Genomic DNA, 17,075 nt, shown 5'->3' with positions numbered 1-17,075 from the left:
AACTCTTTAAAGTATTTCCTTTGACTGAATTATTATTTTTTTATTTAAGATTTTTCTCTCGATTTGCAATGACTGACTAATTTAAAGTTACTCCATCTCCCATTGCACAAGTTATAGGTTGTATGTTAGAGTCGGCAGTGTGAAGCTATATTTGCAGCCTAAATACAATTTACGAAAAAGCTGAGTTCTCATGGCAATTTGAGTGAATAAAACATTTTACATATATTTAAATAGTAAGATCCTCGGTTTATCAGGCGCTGTGCTCGTAAGTAGATCAGATTCTGTTGTTCACTGAACATGATGACTTATTTCACAACAGTGGTGCCATTTACACCATGTCAAAATATCTCATTCTTTGCAAAACAGAAACATTGTTCTTCCACACAGAAACCATCGCTGGCAGTGCTCAGTGCAGATCGGTGTGTGTGTGTGTGTGAGGAGTGCAGTTTATTAGCAGCTCCTCAACACCGATGTAAAATGTTTCAATTGATTTATTTCCCCCCCCCCCTTAAAATTGGCATGTTTCAGTGGGATGTGATGTTTCAGTGCCAATAATTGCAACTAATTTAAACCTGACAATTGGGGCAGGAATTAAAATATCAGTACTGTCAAAGTCTAAAGAAGATCAAACAAGCAAGATGGTTTACAAAAAAAAAGAAAAAAAGTTGACAAAAACAACAAGATCCGGCAGCAGATGTTTACTTTGCTAGCAGAGGTCCAAAAGGCCTTTGAGAGGCGTGATGCAGTCCGTAAAGCACCTTGTTTTGTTTTTTGGGGGGTTTTCTTAGGGATGGGACTGAGTTTTCAAAGCTGTGATGGTCTAAAAACAAACTTCAGGCTTTCTCATCCTGCCTTTGAAAATGTTGGTGGTGATAAGAAATGGGTTGCAAGTTGGTGACATGACCAATACCTTTGGTCACGCCCTCCCTGAAGAGCATCTTAGCCCCCACCTTCAAATATTCAGGGTGTTTGATGAACTTGAAGAGAACCACTGCTTGTTCGCCTGTCCTCAGCTCCTCCTGTAGCAAAGCAATATAGTAAGAAGAAATAATGAAAGCAAAGAGCATTATTAACAGAGGCAATTGGTCATTTTCTCCCGTGCATAAATAAGAGTCAAAAAAGAAATAGAAGAAACCATTTTCACTACCCCCCCTGTTTTTTTTTCTCTATAATTTATAATAAAACTTTATCAGTACACACATGTATTATTTACATATTACAAATTTATTTACATTTGATGCACAACTCGGCTCCACACCTTCATCCCTCCTGGATTACTATGCAATATATTCTTTTTTTTCCAACTTTTACCATAATCACCTCTTCCATGCATTTTCCAACATTTCTTTTGTTTTGTGAAATTCCTGCAAAATTGCTTATATTTGTGCTTTGCCTTACTAATGAGATTCCACAAATCAAACCCACAAAAGTTGGTATACCCAAATTATATGTAGAAAAGGGTTTGTAAAATTGAGTTGACCTCAAATTTGACCCCCCTACACTGTCAGTTAACATATATATATATGTATATATATATAATTTTTTATTTTAAACACTTCTCAAAATAGCTTAGTGGATTAACTAACCTTGCCATAAAGAGCTTCCACTGTGGCGGTCTGTCTCACATTTCCAATATGCACAGTAACCTGGAAGCCTTTGTGGAAGGTCTTGGCATGGAAAAGCAGGACAATCTCAGCCTCAAACATCCAGCAGATAGTAGGATTCATCTCTGGGCTCACCATTACCATACCCTGTCAGTGGCAAATCAGAATCATCTTCAAATATAGCCTTGTGTTTACTGAGGTGACTGACACAAATCTATGCAAACTTAACTAAATGATGTATTGTTACAGTACACAGTGCAGAAAAATCAAACATGAAAGATGCCTTTCAAACAAATCGTACAATAGAAACCATTTGTACGGTCCCACCTTGCGTAATAGTGAGCGGTCGAAGTTTCCCAGAGCAAGAGTTGCAGCCTGGCCCGCCCTGAGCACCCTGCACGCCGAGCGGTTTCTTTGGATGCTGCCAACGGTCAGCTTGTGGAACTGGCCCGACTCTGTGGGTCCTACTACAAGATGATCCCCCTCTCGACATATTCCACTGAAGGACCAGAGATGGAAAATAGGGCTAAGGTCTTGTCCTCAGGACGTTTTGCTTACTTAAAACAGGCATCTTCCCAGACTGACCTGTACAGAGTGCCTCCCACCACTGTCCCCACTTCTGGAACTGTGTAGATCTCATCCACCTGCAGAAAAGCCCACAGTCATGAATCAAATCAAATATATATGCACCAGAGGGAGTGTGTGTATCCCAGCCAGCTGGTTACACATTTGCAACAACGTTGGACTTACTTGAAACTCTGTGAGCTGTTGCATAAGCTCTTCCTGCTCTTTGCTGTTGCTGAGAGGAGGGATGATGTTGAAGAAGACCTTGAGCATGTCTAAGCTTTCACCAGTCACACTGGATAAGGTGAAGATGGGTGTGATGCTGCCAAGAACAAGACAAACATCAAAGCTGATTCCTATTTTCCAACATCCAATGTAGTCAGTAGCATGAACAACAGATGTGACGGCAAACAAACAGGGTTTGTGTATTTGGAGTCACACCTGGGCGACTGGGCGAACTGTTGTGCTGCTGTGACTGCGTCGTCGGTGCTGCCAACAACCATGGGCACTTTGTTGCAGCCTGGCTGTTTCAGGAAACGCTCTAGCTGCCGCACCGTGCGCTCCACAGTGGCTCGGGTGCAGAGGTCTACTTTGCTGATAACGATGAAGATGGGGACCTTCAAGGCCATGGCGAGACCCAGATGTTCTCTTGTCGTACCGGCTGAAACATAATGAGGAGAAGTGGAACATGGTAGTTAAGTGGTAGTTTGTTTATCACTACCTCCAGCTAGTTAAGGTGCTCTACTATTTAGCAAACAAGCAGAAATTGAGTGAGGGCATCTGTAAGTTTAGGGAGAATTTCCTTTCCTGTCCAAAATATCTAATTATCCAGAATAAAAAGTTAAAATTCCTATAAATAAAGTAACTACTAACTAAGATGGCAGTGGTTTGTCAATGATGGTGAGTTATGTTTATTTATAAACAAAGTTGAAACCTGTACCAAAGCCACAGGGTATTTCACGGGTCTGATATCGCTCCAGACTTGTTCCATGTTACCAAAACACTCCAGAGTGCTGATACAAGCAAACAGCTACTTAAAACACCCAGATCTCTTGTCAGCTCTGCAGCAGTGAATCCATTCGTAGTACAATGTAGGTAAACACAGACAGTTCTTTATTCCTCAATTCAATTCTGACTGCAGCTAATATTTAGAAGCAAAACAAGTAAATCATTCCTGAAAGTAAAGATGATTACTCGCCTTTGACTTTCAGGCTTGCCACCCATGACCCAATGTGATCCCAATGCCTTACAAGGATCCATTACTCTGTTTCATAATTAAAGCTGGAGCTCATGTTCTGTCCCATCTACGGCGTAGTTAAGACGGTGTTCGTTCTTGACCTCATTTTAGCTGGGGTTTCTTGTTTCAGAGCAGACGTAAACACAACGACAGATACAGTGCAACAATTTAGAGAAGTGCACTGCATGTAAATATGGTTAAATGATAAGGGATGCACATAAAAATGACTGAGTTCCTATAACCAACAAAAGTGGATGGTTGATTGGATATAGGTGTTAAATGTACATCCAGAGCAAATAAAACTCACTTAAATCCAGCAGGAGTTGAACCCTAACCGTTTCACTCGGATGCTCAGCTCTTAAATATGATCTCTGCTATTTGCAATAGGAACACTCTGCAGGTTTACCAACAACTTCATGTAATTTTTTATGTTTGAATTCTGCTCCTGTAACTGGATAAACAGAGTGTTGGTAAAATCTGCTTACAGAACTCTCTCTTATGTAAAATTCACGCCTTCAACTAAACAGAGATACTGTGCCAACTTCCCTATCTGTGTAATTAGCATACCAGCTCAGGTTTCACATTGCTTCTTTCCTGGATGCATACTTCTTGCTCCAGGTTGAATTGCTAAGCAAAAGTTTAACAGTGTACTAATACATCATTTACCGATATTGATGCTGTGCTAAAGTTTTATGGATATGGGATAATTTTATGGCTACTAAAGCTAAATGTGTATTTTTTTAATCCTTTATTTTATTGATTTGTTTGCAGGAGCTCAATTTAGAGTCAGACCAGACACTTAACTATGTTCTGTGTGTCAAATAGCTTTTTTAAAATGAATGCTGCTGGAGATATTTTGGGACCAACAAAAATGTGGAGGGTGGTAGCAGAGATGGGTGTTGGAAGGTGGGTATGTTATGTAAGCTCAGATGCTACATATCTGCAGTGTCATACGCAACACCTCTGTATGTGCGAGTCAAGATATTTTTAACTACATCACAGAAATATGTGTTAACCATGCAGCGGAGCTACCCTTTACTTGTGTAACCTGAACAAGTCATGCAAGCTCAGCATGCATTTTTAAATGTATAGGAATCAAATGATTGTAAAGTTTAGTGAACATAAACGTACCGATGCCAGTGTTTGCGCTGACGACCAGCATAGCAAAGTCTGGACAGTAGCTGGTGAGGCCAAAAATGGTGGTTTTCAGGTACTTGTGGTGACCGGCCAGATCGATGAACGTGATCATTTTAGAGGCACTCTCACAGATCTCCTCTGCAGTGCGAGACTCGCTGTAATTTACCACCTAGCAAAAAGTGAAGCGAGATGCGATTATATTTCATGATTCTGCGGCCTATTAAATTTTGTTTCGATTAACGAGCTAAAGTAGACATTAATAACACCCTTGACATTGGTCGTTTCTCACCTCTCCTTTGCTGTTGAAGCCGAGGATCTCAAAGCTGATGCTTGATGTGCGCCCAGTCTGGATTTCGTGCAGGTGCCTGAAGAGGTTGAGTCTCGCTCTTCCCCGGCCGTTGTCCAGCTCGCCTTGTGTTAAAACACCCAACAGAGTGGACTTACCAGAGTCCACGTTACCCAGGACTGCCACTCGTAGGTCTAGGAACTTCAGAGGAGGACGAGCAAGGAACACAAGTTAAAAAGAAACGGTCAGATAATAATAAAATAAATAAATAAACAAAAAGTTGATAAAAACAGCATGCATTTCTAGAAGCTGAACTAACCTGCTGATCATCTGGCACCTTTCGTATGAGAACTTCAGCAATCTTCCGAGGAATATCAGCGTCGTATTCTACCTCTTGTTCTCGAAGAACTGCAATGTCAGCTCCCACTCTGTTAAAAAAAGTTGTAGAAAAAAATCATAGAACTTAAATTCTATCAAATTGTACCATAAAAATATTACATATATTTCTTTCTGGAGAGCAAAATTTTGTTTGTGTTAACGGCAGCAGAGGATTAAATGACGCACTCATTATTCCAAGGACCGACTGTACAGTCCTGCGGGGATAAAATTACGATCTGGATATGCTTCAATGGATCAGCTGTAGCCTCCGTAAGTCTATGTGGCCAAATACAAAGTAAGCAGGCTATATTAATATACTAAATGTTCAGATTATTATCATAACACATTACATGGACATATTTCAAGGTATAAATGCAAGGAAACATTAGGCTGTGAAAGAGTGAATAAGGTAGTATGGTAGAGGTCCTTCTTACACCTCGTCCACCTCCAACCACAACTACAAGATCTTGCTGAAAATTAATGCTTTATGGACTGACATACAATATTTAACCTTCAGACGATGCCCCAGTAAACAAGTTTAGGGCCAAAGGTTGCACAACAACATATTATTGCCCATCTGGTTATGCAAGCATAATAAAAGCATAGAATAAAACAGGCATCCAGGACTCACTTCTCGGCCAGCCTATGGAGCGTTTTCAGCGATGCTCTCATGTCCTCCTCTGACAGTCCCACCAGCATGCCATTGTCCTCGACTCCTATTTGATAGACGGCTTCGCCCCGACCCTCCTGCAGTCGCCATTTCATTTGTGTTGCCAGGTGCTCAAAGCGGTTTTGTGTGGGGTTCACCAGCTTTAGCTAAAAATGACAAAAGCTTTAGAAATTATTGCTGGACTTAATGCCAACCTGTAAAAGTTCACAAATCGAACGAGTTGTTGAACATTAGTAACAGACAAACTAATATTTAAAACTTAGGTTTAGTGTAGGACTAGAGCAAATGTTGAGTTACTAAAAATAATCCCGCTAATCCACTTGGCTGTTGTGTTTCCACAGAGAGGCTGCACCTATGATTCTTATGAAATAGTTCTCTTCTAACTACGTGATTATAAAGTAACAAAAAATCAAGTACTGCCAATTACATGGCTGACGTGCATCAGTCATTTTTTAAAGTATTCAGTGACCTGCTCCGGTTTCTTTAAAGAAGACAGAAACATAAAACAAGATTTTTGCTTACCTTGTATTCTATGTTTCCCTCTTCAGCCTGAGAGACAGGATAGTAAAACAAAGAGAGACAGAAGAGGAACAAATGCTGTCAAACAGAGAATTGCAACATTTGTTCAAAGATAAAGAGAAAACCAATCTGACTGAATGAGCAGTAAACACAGGGCTCTGAATAGTCTGGCAATGGCTGCTAAACCATAGCTGCCCTTATTATACATGTCTCTTTTATACCATTAGGAGCTATGCTTAAAACCAATGGTAATTCAAGTCAAGTGCAATTACTTTATGGGAGAAGCACTTTATGATTACTGCAATACAGCTGGTTATATTCAGCGGATCTGGGGCTGGACCCAATAAAATAGGTATTAAAAAAAGAAAATACAAAGCTGCAAATACAGATTAATTTAAAGTGTAACTTGTTTGCCAATAACTTTTAGTAATGTCTAGAAGTTTAAGCCCTGTGTTTATTAACTCCATGTTACTACATATAGATACCTCAATATTCATTTGTTGTTTTTAATTTGTTTCAATAAAGTCACTGGGACCTGTACGAGTTGAGGTATTTGTCTCAACGAGTGAATGTCGGTCAAGCTTTGACCGCCTCCCTTACTTACAAACACAGCTGTTCCTCTTTTGGCTAGCTAGCCCATTGCTAGAATAAATAAATACTAATAAAAAAAAGATGATAAAACCATTAATTTCACAATACAAGTCCATTATATAATAAACAATGACTGAAAATTTGGTCACTTTGACCCAACGTAGACCGCTCACATATTCTCTTTTGTTTACTACGTGTCACTAGTTTCAGATAGAAAAGTTAGCCATACAGGAAATAACAGAAAAAATTGCGTTTCTGTGCAGTGGAAGCCAGAAGGCATACATTTCCTGTTTGTTCCTTGTTTTTCTAGACTTCTTTCGTGTTTCTTATACGACTCCATTTCGACTCATTTAATTGTACTTTATAGATTAACATCAGCCTTACCTCTGGGGGCAGATATGGGGTGTTATTGCTCGGTTTGAAGTTGCGAGGAAATCGAGTTCTTGCTTTCTTGTTCTTTGCACCAGTCTTTTTCGAGACAACCCCGTTGCCATTTCCTGGCTTGTAGTTAGACGTAGATCCCTGAGATCCACCGGAGCTGTGCCCGCTTGCTGACCCAAATAACTCCGACACCCTCGCATCCATCGGCTTCTTTAGGACCGAGCTTGCTAGCTTACCTCAGCCTGCCTAAATATGCTGCTATAATATGGAAAAAAGCATCTAGGCGAGGCATGTGTGCGCCTAGATTTTAATAAGGTCACACTTCTGATTATCGATTACATTCTCCACAATATTAGCAAAGTCTCGGCTTCCCCCAAAATCTTCAAATCGAACAATAACACTAGCCCCAACCCTGAAGTGCTGTATCGTTTTAAGTTTTCAGCTACCTACGTCACAATACAAAAAAAACGTTTAGGTGTGCTTGATATAATACACCGCAAAGCGCGAGTGAGCGGTTCGTTTTGTTTCGGCTTCCACGCCACTTTATGGATGTTAAACTCCGCCCGGCTAACTGGAAAGATTCACAAAACATTCTCTGATAGGTATACCGTGTTGCGAGGCTTTGCATCAGACGACACCGGGAAGTACCTTTTGTTTACAAAAGATTATGAAAGTTACAAATGATTTTTTTTTACCAATAAATGGCAAACCACATTAGTGACCATAGCAAAAAGTAAATTTGAAAACGCTGTACATTATATGTCTCATTTCTTAATTTGTGTATTAGAAGGGTATAATGTTATGAATTTTCAAAATGCTTTACTCATGTAAATAAAAATGACTATTTCTCACTTGAAGAATAAAGAATAAGAACAATTTATATTTAAAATATGCAAATAGTATTTTAGTTAATATGTTTATAGGATTATTCGAATTAAACTCCCCTGTTGAGTGTCAAAACTATTGAGCAATACTTTTTGTTCTAAAGCAGTGTCTTTGTGTGAGGAGCAGCTCAGGTCCTATCTGAAACTGATCCATAGTAGACACGGTGTTGTAGTGGATGACGAGGGGAGGAAGAGAGATGGGGGTTCTTTGGATGTCCTCCTCATCTCCACTGTATAATGTGAGGCATCAGGTTTATAAGACAAGCAAAAATCCACAATGACAAGTGAGTTAAGGTCACTGCTGGGACTATCAAGGTCACATTATTCAGTGACCCAACCCTCGTAGGAAGTCTTTACTCGTCTCCCCTGGTGGCTTCTAAATCCATTAATGCCTTGAAACTAAAGCAAACCTACATGTCAGGGTCAAGAGAAAGAATTTCAGAGAGGATGACATTTGACCAAATGGCTAGGTTGTGTTAATGACACTAATATGCAAACCAGTCATATTTCGAAAACAAATTTTGGATTTCAAAGAGAACTGTTTATGATTATAATGTGAAAGTCTATGAGGTGGAATTTCACAGTAATTCTGAGTGTTTTATTTCACACTCTCAGGTAACAATTGATAGGTAAAACAACAAAAGTTTTTCATGGCTATATAAGTTGTGTAAGAGTCAACAATGTAATAATATTCAAATAACTAAAGCTGTAAAAAGTAAAAGCATTGTACTATGAGAAATTTGCCACCAATTTTTATGTTCATTATATGATAGTTACTGTTATAGTAAGTTATATCTGATTGTTTGCTCTTTTGTTTGTGTTTAAATTGAATATAATGTGTGGTATCGATGATCATGTGTCTTTCATGTTGCTTACAGATTGATGGTTTCATTTTGTATATTGTTTTGCTGTATATATTGTGTATATTGAGACTGATTAAAAGTAATTTGTTTTTAACTGCCACTCCTTGTTAGTGCAGAATGTATGAAATTTGAGAGAGGGCCAGCCTACTCCTACTAGTACTACCTACTCTGAGATGAATTCTGGCATTTGTGAAATTCTGATTGGTCACAATTCCTGTGATGTTGGGGCTCAACCCATTCCTTCTTCACTGAGAGAAGTGTTTGGGGATTTCTAGGTCTTTTTTTTCTGTAGCTTTCCCAAGCTCTGCATTCCAACTAAAAGCTTATCTGTAGCTGTTCCTTTTCGCCCACCATGAGTTGTCCCTTGGTAAACTTGCTCCTTGTTGGACTGCTTCACCTGACCACGAATGCAGTCCGAATGGATAAACTAGCAGATCGCAAGATGTGCGGAGATGCAGAATGTTCATGTAAGTCAGAATATTACTTACAGAGCTGTGAATTATATAGAATTGTAATGTTGAATCTACACTTAAATCAATAATCAAATGACACATAGTTTATGTAAGTTATGTTTTGTCTTTGCTTCATAAGATGTTCTTTCAATGGCCACAGCTGTGGATGACTTCATAGCTCCTGACTGCAGATTCATCAACATTAAAATGGGTCAGCTGGTTTATGTGTATTCTAAACTCATACCACCAGATGGCGCTGGAGTATTCTGGTATGGAAGTGTAGGTGCATATTTATTGAAATCCACATATTAGCATGCTACACAATAAAATCCTCTTGTTGCCAAAGATATTATAACTTATTACATATTTTCTCTTGTAATAAGTGCTAAATATAAATAAATATGTTTGTTTTGTTATTTTTGTTACAGTTTAAATGTACAAATATTTTATAGTACTGTACATTTAGACTGCAATGTTGTGTTTTCTGCCAGGTGTACAGTGAGCGGTATGTGGACCAGATGGGTAGAACGGGATATTTCCCTGCAACTGTGGTGAAAGAGACCAGAACGTTTACAGACAACACAGTTCAGAAGCAGACCACTGTGAGTGTCTGTCTTTCATTTAAATACAGTATGTCCTGTTTGTTTTTGTGAATATATTGTGCCTTTAACCTAATATTTTGTTTCATTTTTAGGATATGGACTTCTATTGTGATTAGTGGACAAGAGACCAAATATTTTGGAGTTTCCCTTTCATTATCCTGTTTTTTTTATATAGAGCATTCATCTTTGTCAAATTTATACATCACGTATAAAAATAGTTTGATGCATTGCATTTAGGAAGACAACTTCAGAGTCTCCTCTCTTTGTAACACTTCTTTCTACCTTTGCTGTTTACATAAAATTTAAAGTTCAAGTGATTTTTTTTTTTTTATAAAAAAAAACCTATATGTTACTTCAAATGAAAAACAATAAAGAAGCAGATTTCTTTTCAGAGATGGGAATAGGGTAATTTTTTATTTCTGTCACAGTGTAGATATATTATAAAATTCAAAATGCCATAATTAACATTAGCCATCATTAGTAGTCTTCAGGCTGAATAAATCACATTCTTGCTTTTACATGAGATGTGTATTGATAATCATACAACCTTGTATTTACATGTAAATGTTGAAGTTTATAGTTACGCAGTAGAAAGATGTCATGACTGTTGTGGACAACAAAGAAACGTCCCCAAATCCTAGCACACCTGATTGTCTAATCAGAGAGGCACAAATGTTAACTCAAAAATAAAATCTAGCAGCTATTTTGATACATAGGAGAACTACACACAGGCAACAACTGGAGCAAAATGGCAAAGAAAACTAAAGACTGGCAGATGGGAGATTCAGACAACAGAAAATAAAGTAATAATATTAATTTATTCATCATTTTGTTAATCCATATCCCACATTACTTCAGTTTGTTGACAAGAATTCAATGGTTTGTTAGAGGTCATTAGTGACTAAGCAGCACCATGAACATCATGAGACGCAGCAAACACACCAGGTTTCTCTTTGAGCCATCACCTGAAAGGGAGAAAGAGGATACCACAACTATTTCCATGACAAATTTACCAAGACATGACAATCTACCTAAATGAACAGGCTGTGGAAAGAGCATTAATCAGAGAAGCAGTCAAGAGTTCCATGATGAGTCTTGAGGGGCTGCAGAGATTCAAGCAAGAGGTATAATCAGGGAACAGAACATCTGCTGCTTGTACGCTCTACATATCTAGTCTAAATATGGTAAGAAGAAAATCAGTTTTAAGCCAAAATCATAAATTGTTATTATGTCATAAAATGTTGGTGACATGACAAACCTATGGAAGAAGGTGCTCTGTGTTGGAACCTTTTGGGCTACAAGCAATTAAAATTCATCTTGTGATTTATGTTCAAAGAAGCTTTCCTTTTAGTCTGATTGAAACTGAGCTATTTTGCAAATAAGATTTTGTGAAAACTTTTGATTTATGGATGTGCAAAGCTCACAAAGATATACCCCAAAAAAGAGACCAACTGCTATAATAGCAGTGTAAGGTGGTGCAACAAAGCATTGACTTAGTGTGATAAAATACATATATATGTCACATTTTTAAAAGATATTTGTTTAAAGAAAAGAAACAAAAAATTGTAGAATTTGTGTTTTTGAATAAAGTATAACCAGAATTAATTAAACTGAAGCATCTGTGTTTAAAGTGATGAAATGTCGAAAAGTTCAGAGAGGAAGGAATACCTTCAGAAGGCACTGTAACACAAAGTGCATACTGGAAATAAAACAGCATCCCTATAGAAATATTTAAAAGCTGCTTCTCATTTTGTGACTAGTTTTATTTTCCTTTTTAAACATTTTGTAGGATATTTTTTTAAATGTCAGAAGGTTTTAAGATGTATAATTATCCTTTTCCCAAGATAATTACTTATCAACTTGCCAGAGTGCACACATGAACCAGTCTACCCACACATGCAGCTCAAAAACAATTATTATGATTAAACACAGCCTGACTAATGTTGCTGTTCAGGTTGTTACCAAATGATGATTAAATCTCTCTTTTTATTGCTATCTCAGTTTTGTGTGTAACAGCACCAAGCCAAATATGATCTTGAATATAAAGCACTAATAAAACCGCCCTTAGCTGCATCAGTGGGGTGTTAAAAAGACAATCTTGTTTCTATGTCATATCACAAAACTTTATGTGACAACTGCTTATTCTCCTTAGTTTCTACCAGCGTGGCTTGAGGCACTCTTGGAAGGGACAGCTTATAGGTTTAGGAAACGGGGCTGTCACATGCAGTATCGATCTTCTCCTGTTCCCTTTCTGTTGAAATCAATAAACTGCATTAAACGTCCTCCCACAAAATGTCACTCTGCAGAAACACACCTGAGGCATGCATGTCTATGGAATATGTGATAAAAAAAAACAAAACAAAAAAAACCAAGGTAACAAAAACAGCATACCTCACCATGCAAGACTTTTGAAACAAATTGGGATCATTAAACAGTATTCAAAGAAAAGCGATTGCTTCGAGTCGTCCAAAAGAGGTGGAAAGCTCAGCATCTTTTTGTCTGATTGCAAATTGAGGTTGAGGATGTGTGCGTGTGTGTGTGTGTGGGAGGGTGGGCCTCTTCATGAAAAACAGACACATCACAGTAAGTTAAGTCAATCTTTCAGGAGACGGCTGTAGCTTTTGGCTGTTGCCATCATTATGGGCAGGGGTACTGTGACACAGGAGATTGATGCATGTCCACACTCATAAGTTTATGTGTGTGGATTTACTTCGTGAGCTCAAAGGAGCAGCTGCAACACACAAGCTATGGTGGATTTTGCCTTCTCTCTTCTTTTCCATCCAGTGTCACACTCACACCCACAACTCTACTGCCAGCAGCAGAGACCTGCCAGTCTGCAGCATTTCAGAGGGAAATTTTAGGCTAACAAAACATGAGTCCTTTGCTTCAGAATCCCAAAATCTCTTCCTGGTTATGATAATTAACAGAGGATCATTTCACAAACAAATAAAATACTCCCGGGAACTGTAAAAAATATCCACTCTGTCTAGGTTGATTTTGAAAGAACATCACCTATCTCATATTTAACTGTGAATCTATCTGAATTAAAGGGAATGAAACGCAGATCATTTAAAGTGCAAACATCCTGTGAATCTCCCCAGACAGAGGATGAATCAGGATAAGTATTTTTTTTTTTGTTTTTTTTGTTTGAAGCAGCTCATTTCTTTTAATGAGCAAACAAGCAGCATTGTTCCCCTGAGAGAGAGAGAGAGAGAAAAAAAACATATTTACTCAGGACAATAACAGAGCTTATTTGCTTTTCTGAAATGTGATAGAAGAGTTTCTATTTTGTGCACCTATTCTTGACTTTCAGCTAAACTGGTTTTGTCTTCAAGGTGCTTTAACAATGGAATTTGTCAGCTCAAATTATCCTCATGAATGTCAAGAAATGCCAGCTCTCTGCTCGTGTGATTTAATCAGTCAATCAGTCAGCATGAATCTGCTTGACGTGGGGCGGCAACCCTTAATCTGATTGATGGTGTCAACTCTTCAAAGTGTATTTGTCAATCTAAATTTGCTCTAAAGGCATGGGCCCAAGCAAAAAGCATGTTAAATTACCTTGCAAATAAATCTATGATCTTGAATGTATTCAGTGTATATTTGAAATGTGGGAGGAAAATGATTTGTGTTTCCTTTCTTTTCTGCAAATAAAAATCTGTAGCATGTATTTGAATTGATCTCCATTACATAATAATTTGTAGGACCAATAATAAGCACATTTACTCTCCAGACAAAACTGCAAAGCTCTTTTAGTGCGTCTATGCAAAGTTTGCAAATCTATAGAATTATTCATTTTCCTTCTTTGCAAAAATGCTCAAGCTTATTCAAATTGTAAAGCATTCGTAGACATCAATGTTTGTGTGAAGCTGATATTGGATTAATTAATTCTTTATTTTGTTCCACATCTGATCACTATTAAAGACAAGGCAAATTATGGCAGGGCAACTTTATATAGGACATTTCAGCCAGAGGCAATTCAAAGTGCTTGTACAAAAAAGTTAAAAACAACATACAAGAAGATAAAAAACAACAAACAACATGTCAACAGATCATGATTAAATATATTTTTCCACTATCCATGTGGATAAAATGTTGACTACAATATACAAATGACTTCTACTAATAACGTATATTGCCATTAATTATTAGTTTTTACTTTGGTTAACTATCTGTTTGAGTTGTGATGCTTTTGTTCTGAAGTTCCGGTAGTCACGTAATAAAACGTGAGAGAAAGGTCAGAGAACTGTGCATACCTTGTCAAGCACTGTATGTGCACTATTACCATATTTAAGCGATAGGTGTTGGCACAGCTTGAACAATTTCATTTTCTGTCAGTATCTTTCTATCACTGGTATTTTCTCTTTGTGTCTGTATTTTATCTCTGACTCATATAATTGCTTAAGTAAGTGTAATTCCCCCATTTTCTCAGTCACACAACCACACAAGCTTTTGTTTCTTGTGAGCTCAGCCGTCCAAACAGTATTGCCCCATTCAGCAATTGACTGAACTTCCCATACTGATGTAATGAAGATGCTTTAGATCCTGCATCCGTTACAAAATGTAAAGGATGTACACACCTTTGAAGTTGTAATAGGTTCACACAGCCTGCATTAAATCCTTCTAGATAAATGATGCAGCAGAAACAAAATTGCCGTGGGCAAAAAATTTGGATAATTCACAGACAGACTGGATATTGACGGCCCTTTTCCTCATCTCAATTGTCACTAATGTTTCTGTCACACTTGAATAAACCCGTTCCTCTCCTAGAACTGTGTTCTCACCTTCTCAATCAGAAAAAAGCAAAACAAAAAAACAATTCTTTGCTCCTTTTGTTTTGCCAGTCGCCATGGTTACACAAAGATTCAGGCTGAGGTTGGGGTGGGCATTTGCCAAACAACAGGTCCTGTGTAAGGCAGCCTTCAGCTACGAGCCAAAAGAAAATTATTTTAGAAAGTTTTAGCATGCCTATTCAGGTCTTTTAAATTAAATGTTTGAAGATTTTTTTGGTTTTGAAAAAAAATCATTCAGTCCCCAGTGAATAATAATGAGGTCTATGTTGTTTGGTATTAAAATGCACTATATAGTCTATTCAATTGAATATTTTGTTGGTAAACTTTTTTTTATCCAAAATGTAGGCACTACATAGTCTATTTCGCCAGTCCAACACAGGATTTGAATTTAATTGAATTCAGTAAATTTATGTAGTGCTGTGTCACAGAAAATGTCATCTGAAGGTACCTAAGCAAATAAACGGTCCATAGCTTCCAACACCCCCACTGCATTATACACTGATGTAGCCACTAACTCAGCCAGGTTTATCTTGCAAATGAGAATTGAGCATGACCTGCTAACAGCATATTAAGCTCCCCTAATTACTTGAAGAAGTCATGGTGATTTTATGTTTGTCTATCAAAGTAGCCTATGGTTGCTACAGTAATAAGACGTGCTATGCATGGGTAACCTTGCTGCGTGCTTCCTACACCGTTTATTTTCCAACATTATGCAAATATGTTCAATGCCCAAAACTAAGTAAGTTTTTTTATTATTATTATTATTATTCAAACCCAAATCTGATACACTTGAAATAATTGAACAAAAAGTACCCAAAGAAATGTTATTTAAAAGTGATGACTCAAAGTTTGTGTTCTTTCTAACAAAGTCATTGTCAGTCACTCACAGGTTTTGTGGCTTTTTCCTTTTTTCCAACATGTGTAGTTTGTTCACAGTATTTTATGTAGTGGTTATTCAACTTTTTTTTTTGCAAACACAGATTTTTAATGCTTACATATTTACTAAACCTGTGACTAAGCACATAATCCCTGTGGCAAACTTAACAACATTTCACAAAAGTAGAAAAAATATTGTAATTGAAACTTATGTTTATGCTCTTTTTGACAAACATCTGATGAAAGTCATACTTCTTTTCATGAACATTGTAACCTAGCATTACTCCCTTTACTTCCATTTAGAGTATTCATATGACACAGTTTATACTTTCTTGGAAAGTTTACAGTGGAAAACTTCTAAATTGTGTCGTCAAATGTAAATCCTGGGGCTATTTTTCCACTAAGGCTGGTGAGCTATGAATAGACAGAGTGTTTGTCATGACAACCAATTACCCATTACAAAAGCAACAAGGCTAAGTAAGGCAATTAAATGGTGAAATAAAACTGTGTTGCAGTGCATTGCTGCCTGCAAATGCATGTGTGAGGAGAGTAAAATATATTTTCATATAGTTTAAGCACATACAGTATTTATGCTGTGGATATTTTCTGTGCTTTCCTAACATCCTAAACCACAATGATGCATACAATAAGAGTCTTCTGCTTTACTGTTGTGCAATTACCATAGTTTTTTAACATCATTTTTCACCCACACACATTATTTGCTGGGTTCATTTGTTAAGCGAGTAATTCAATTAAAGGGGGAAAAAAAGCATTACATGGATAACAAGTGGGAGGAATGGGCTTCAGTACCTTTTAGACAAGGGGCTGTTCACACAAAACAAAGGAGCTGAGAATAACAAAATCCTCCCAGTGAACAGATATTGAATACATATTTATCTTTTAAACTTTACTGTTCTCCCTTCACTGTGTATTGATGTGACATTTGATCTTCAGTTGCTGTTTTGAATGACAAACTTTAATGTGTGGTGTTGTCATGCTGTGAAAAGTTGCAGTTTATTTATTAGTTTTAGTCAGGTCTCTTCTTTTGCTTATTGTCAAATTGTCGCAGAAGGATCAGCAGAACGGCAGAAGGATATTCTGCTGTTCTGCTGCTGAACTAATAGCGTTCATCCAAATGCTATTAGTCCTCAGCTGGCAGGTTATGTACATTACAAACCGAGGAAATGTGTTTTCACCACATCAACATGTTTCTCAATAACTTTTCTTATAGGCCAAATGAT

General features: G+C 37.6%; 2 protein-coding genes across 3 annotated transcripts; one reads left to right on the top strand and one right to left on the bottom strand.

Annotated features, from left to right (window-relative positions):
- Window positions 1-683: 683 nt before the first annotated feature.
- Window positions 684-7,822, bottom strand: gtpbp2a (GTP binding protein 2a). Of its 2 annotated transcripts, none has more exons than XM_044137347.1 (12): window positions 7,371-7,822; window positions 6,399-6,425; window positions 5,838-6,022; window positions 5,148-5,256; window positions 4,832-5,029; window positions 4,537-4,711; window positions 2,610-2,829; window positions 2,355-2,490; window positions 2,190-2,248; window positions 1,932-2,103; window positions 1,587-1,751; window positions 684-1,019 (listed from the first exon to the last, which is right to left on the bottom strand). In XM_044137347.1, exons 1-12 carry the CDS (start codon window positions 7,569-7,571, stop codon window positions 834-836), a joined length of 1,833 nt encoding a protein of 610 aa, XP_043993282.1. In that variant the 5' UTR covers window positions 7,572-7,822; the 3' UTR covers window positions 684-833. The 2 variants fall into 2 exon arrangements, with proteins under 2 accessions (XP_043993282.1, XP_043993283.1); XM_044137348.1 differs by lacking the exon at window positions 7,371-7,822 and adding an exon at window positions 7,000-7,023.
- A 1,475-nt stretch (window positions 7,823-9,297) lies between these two features.
- Window positions 9,298-10,686, top strand: LOC122842987 (otoraplin-like). Its single transcript, XM_044137345.1, has 4 exons — window positions 9,298-9,581; window positions 9,706-9,845; window positions 10,058-10,168; window positions 10,261-10,686. The coding sequence occupies exons 1-4, from the start codon at window positions 9,467-9,469 to the stop codon at window positions 10,282-10,284; spliced, it is 390 nt and encodes a 129-aa protein (XP_043993280.1). The 5' UTR covers window positions 9,298-9,466; the 3' UTR covers window positions 10,285-10,686.
- The last annotated feature ends 6,389 nt before the right edge of the window (window positions 10,687-17,075 follow it).

Source organism: Gambusia affinis, linkage group LG13 (assembly GCF_019740435.1).
Source record: "Gambusia affinis linkage group LG13, SWU_Gaff_1.0, whole genome shotgun sequence".
In the NCBI taxonomy this organism is placed as follows: domain Eukaryota; kingdom Metazoa; phylum Chordata; class Actinopteri; order Cyprinodontiformes; family Poeciliidae; genus Gambusia; species Gambusia affinis.
The sequence above is the reverse complement of the archived record's forward strand: the minus strand, read 5'-3'. Positions and strand labels throughout refer to the sequence as shown.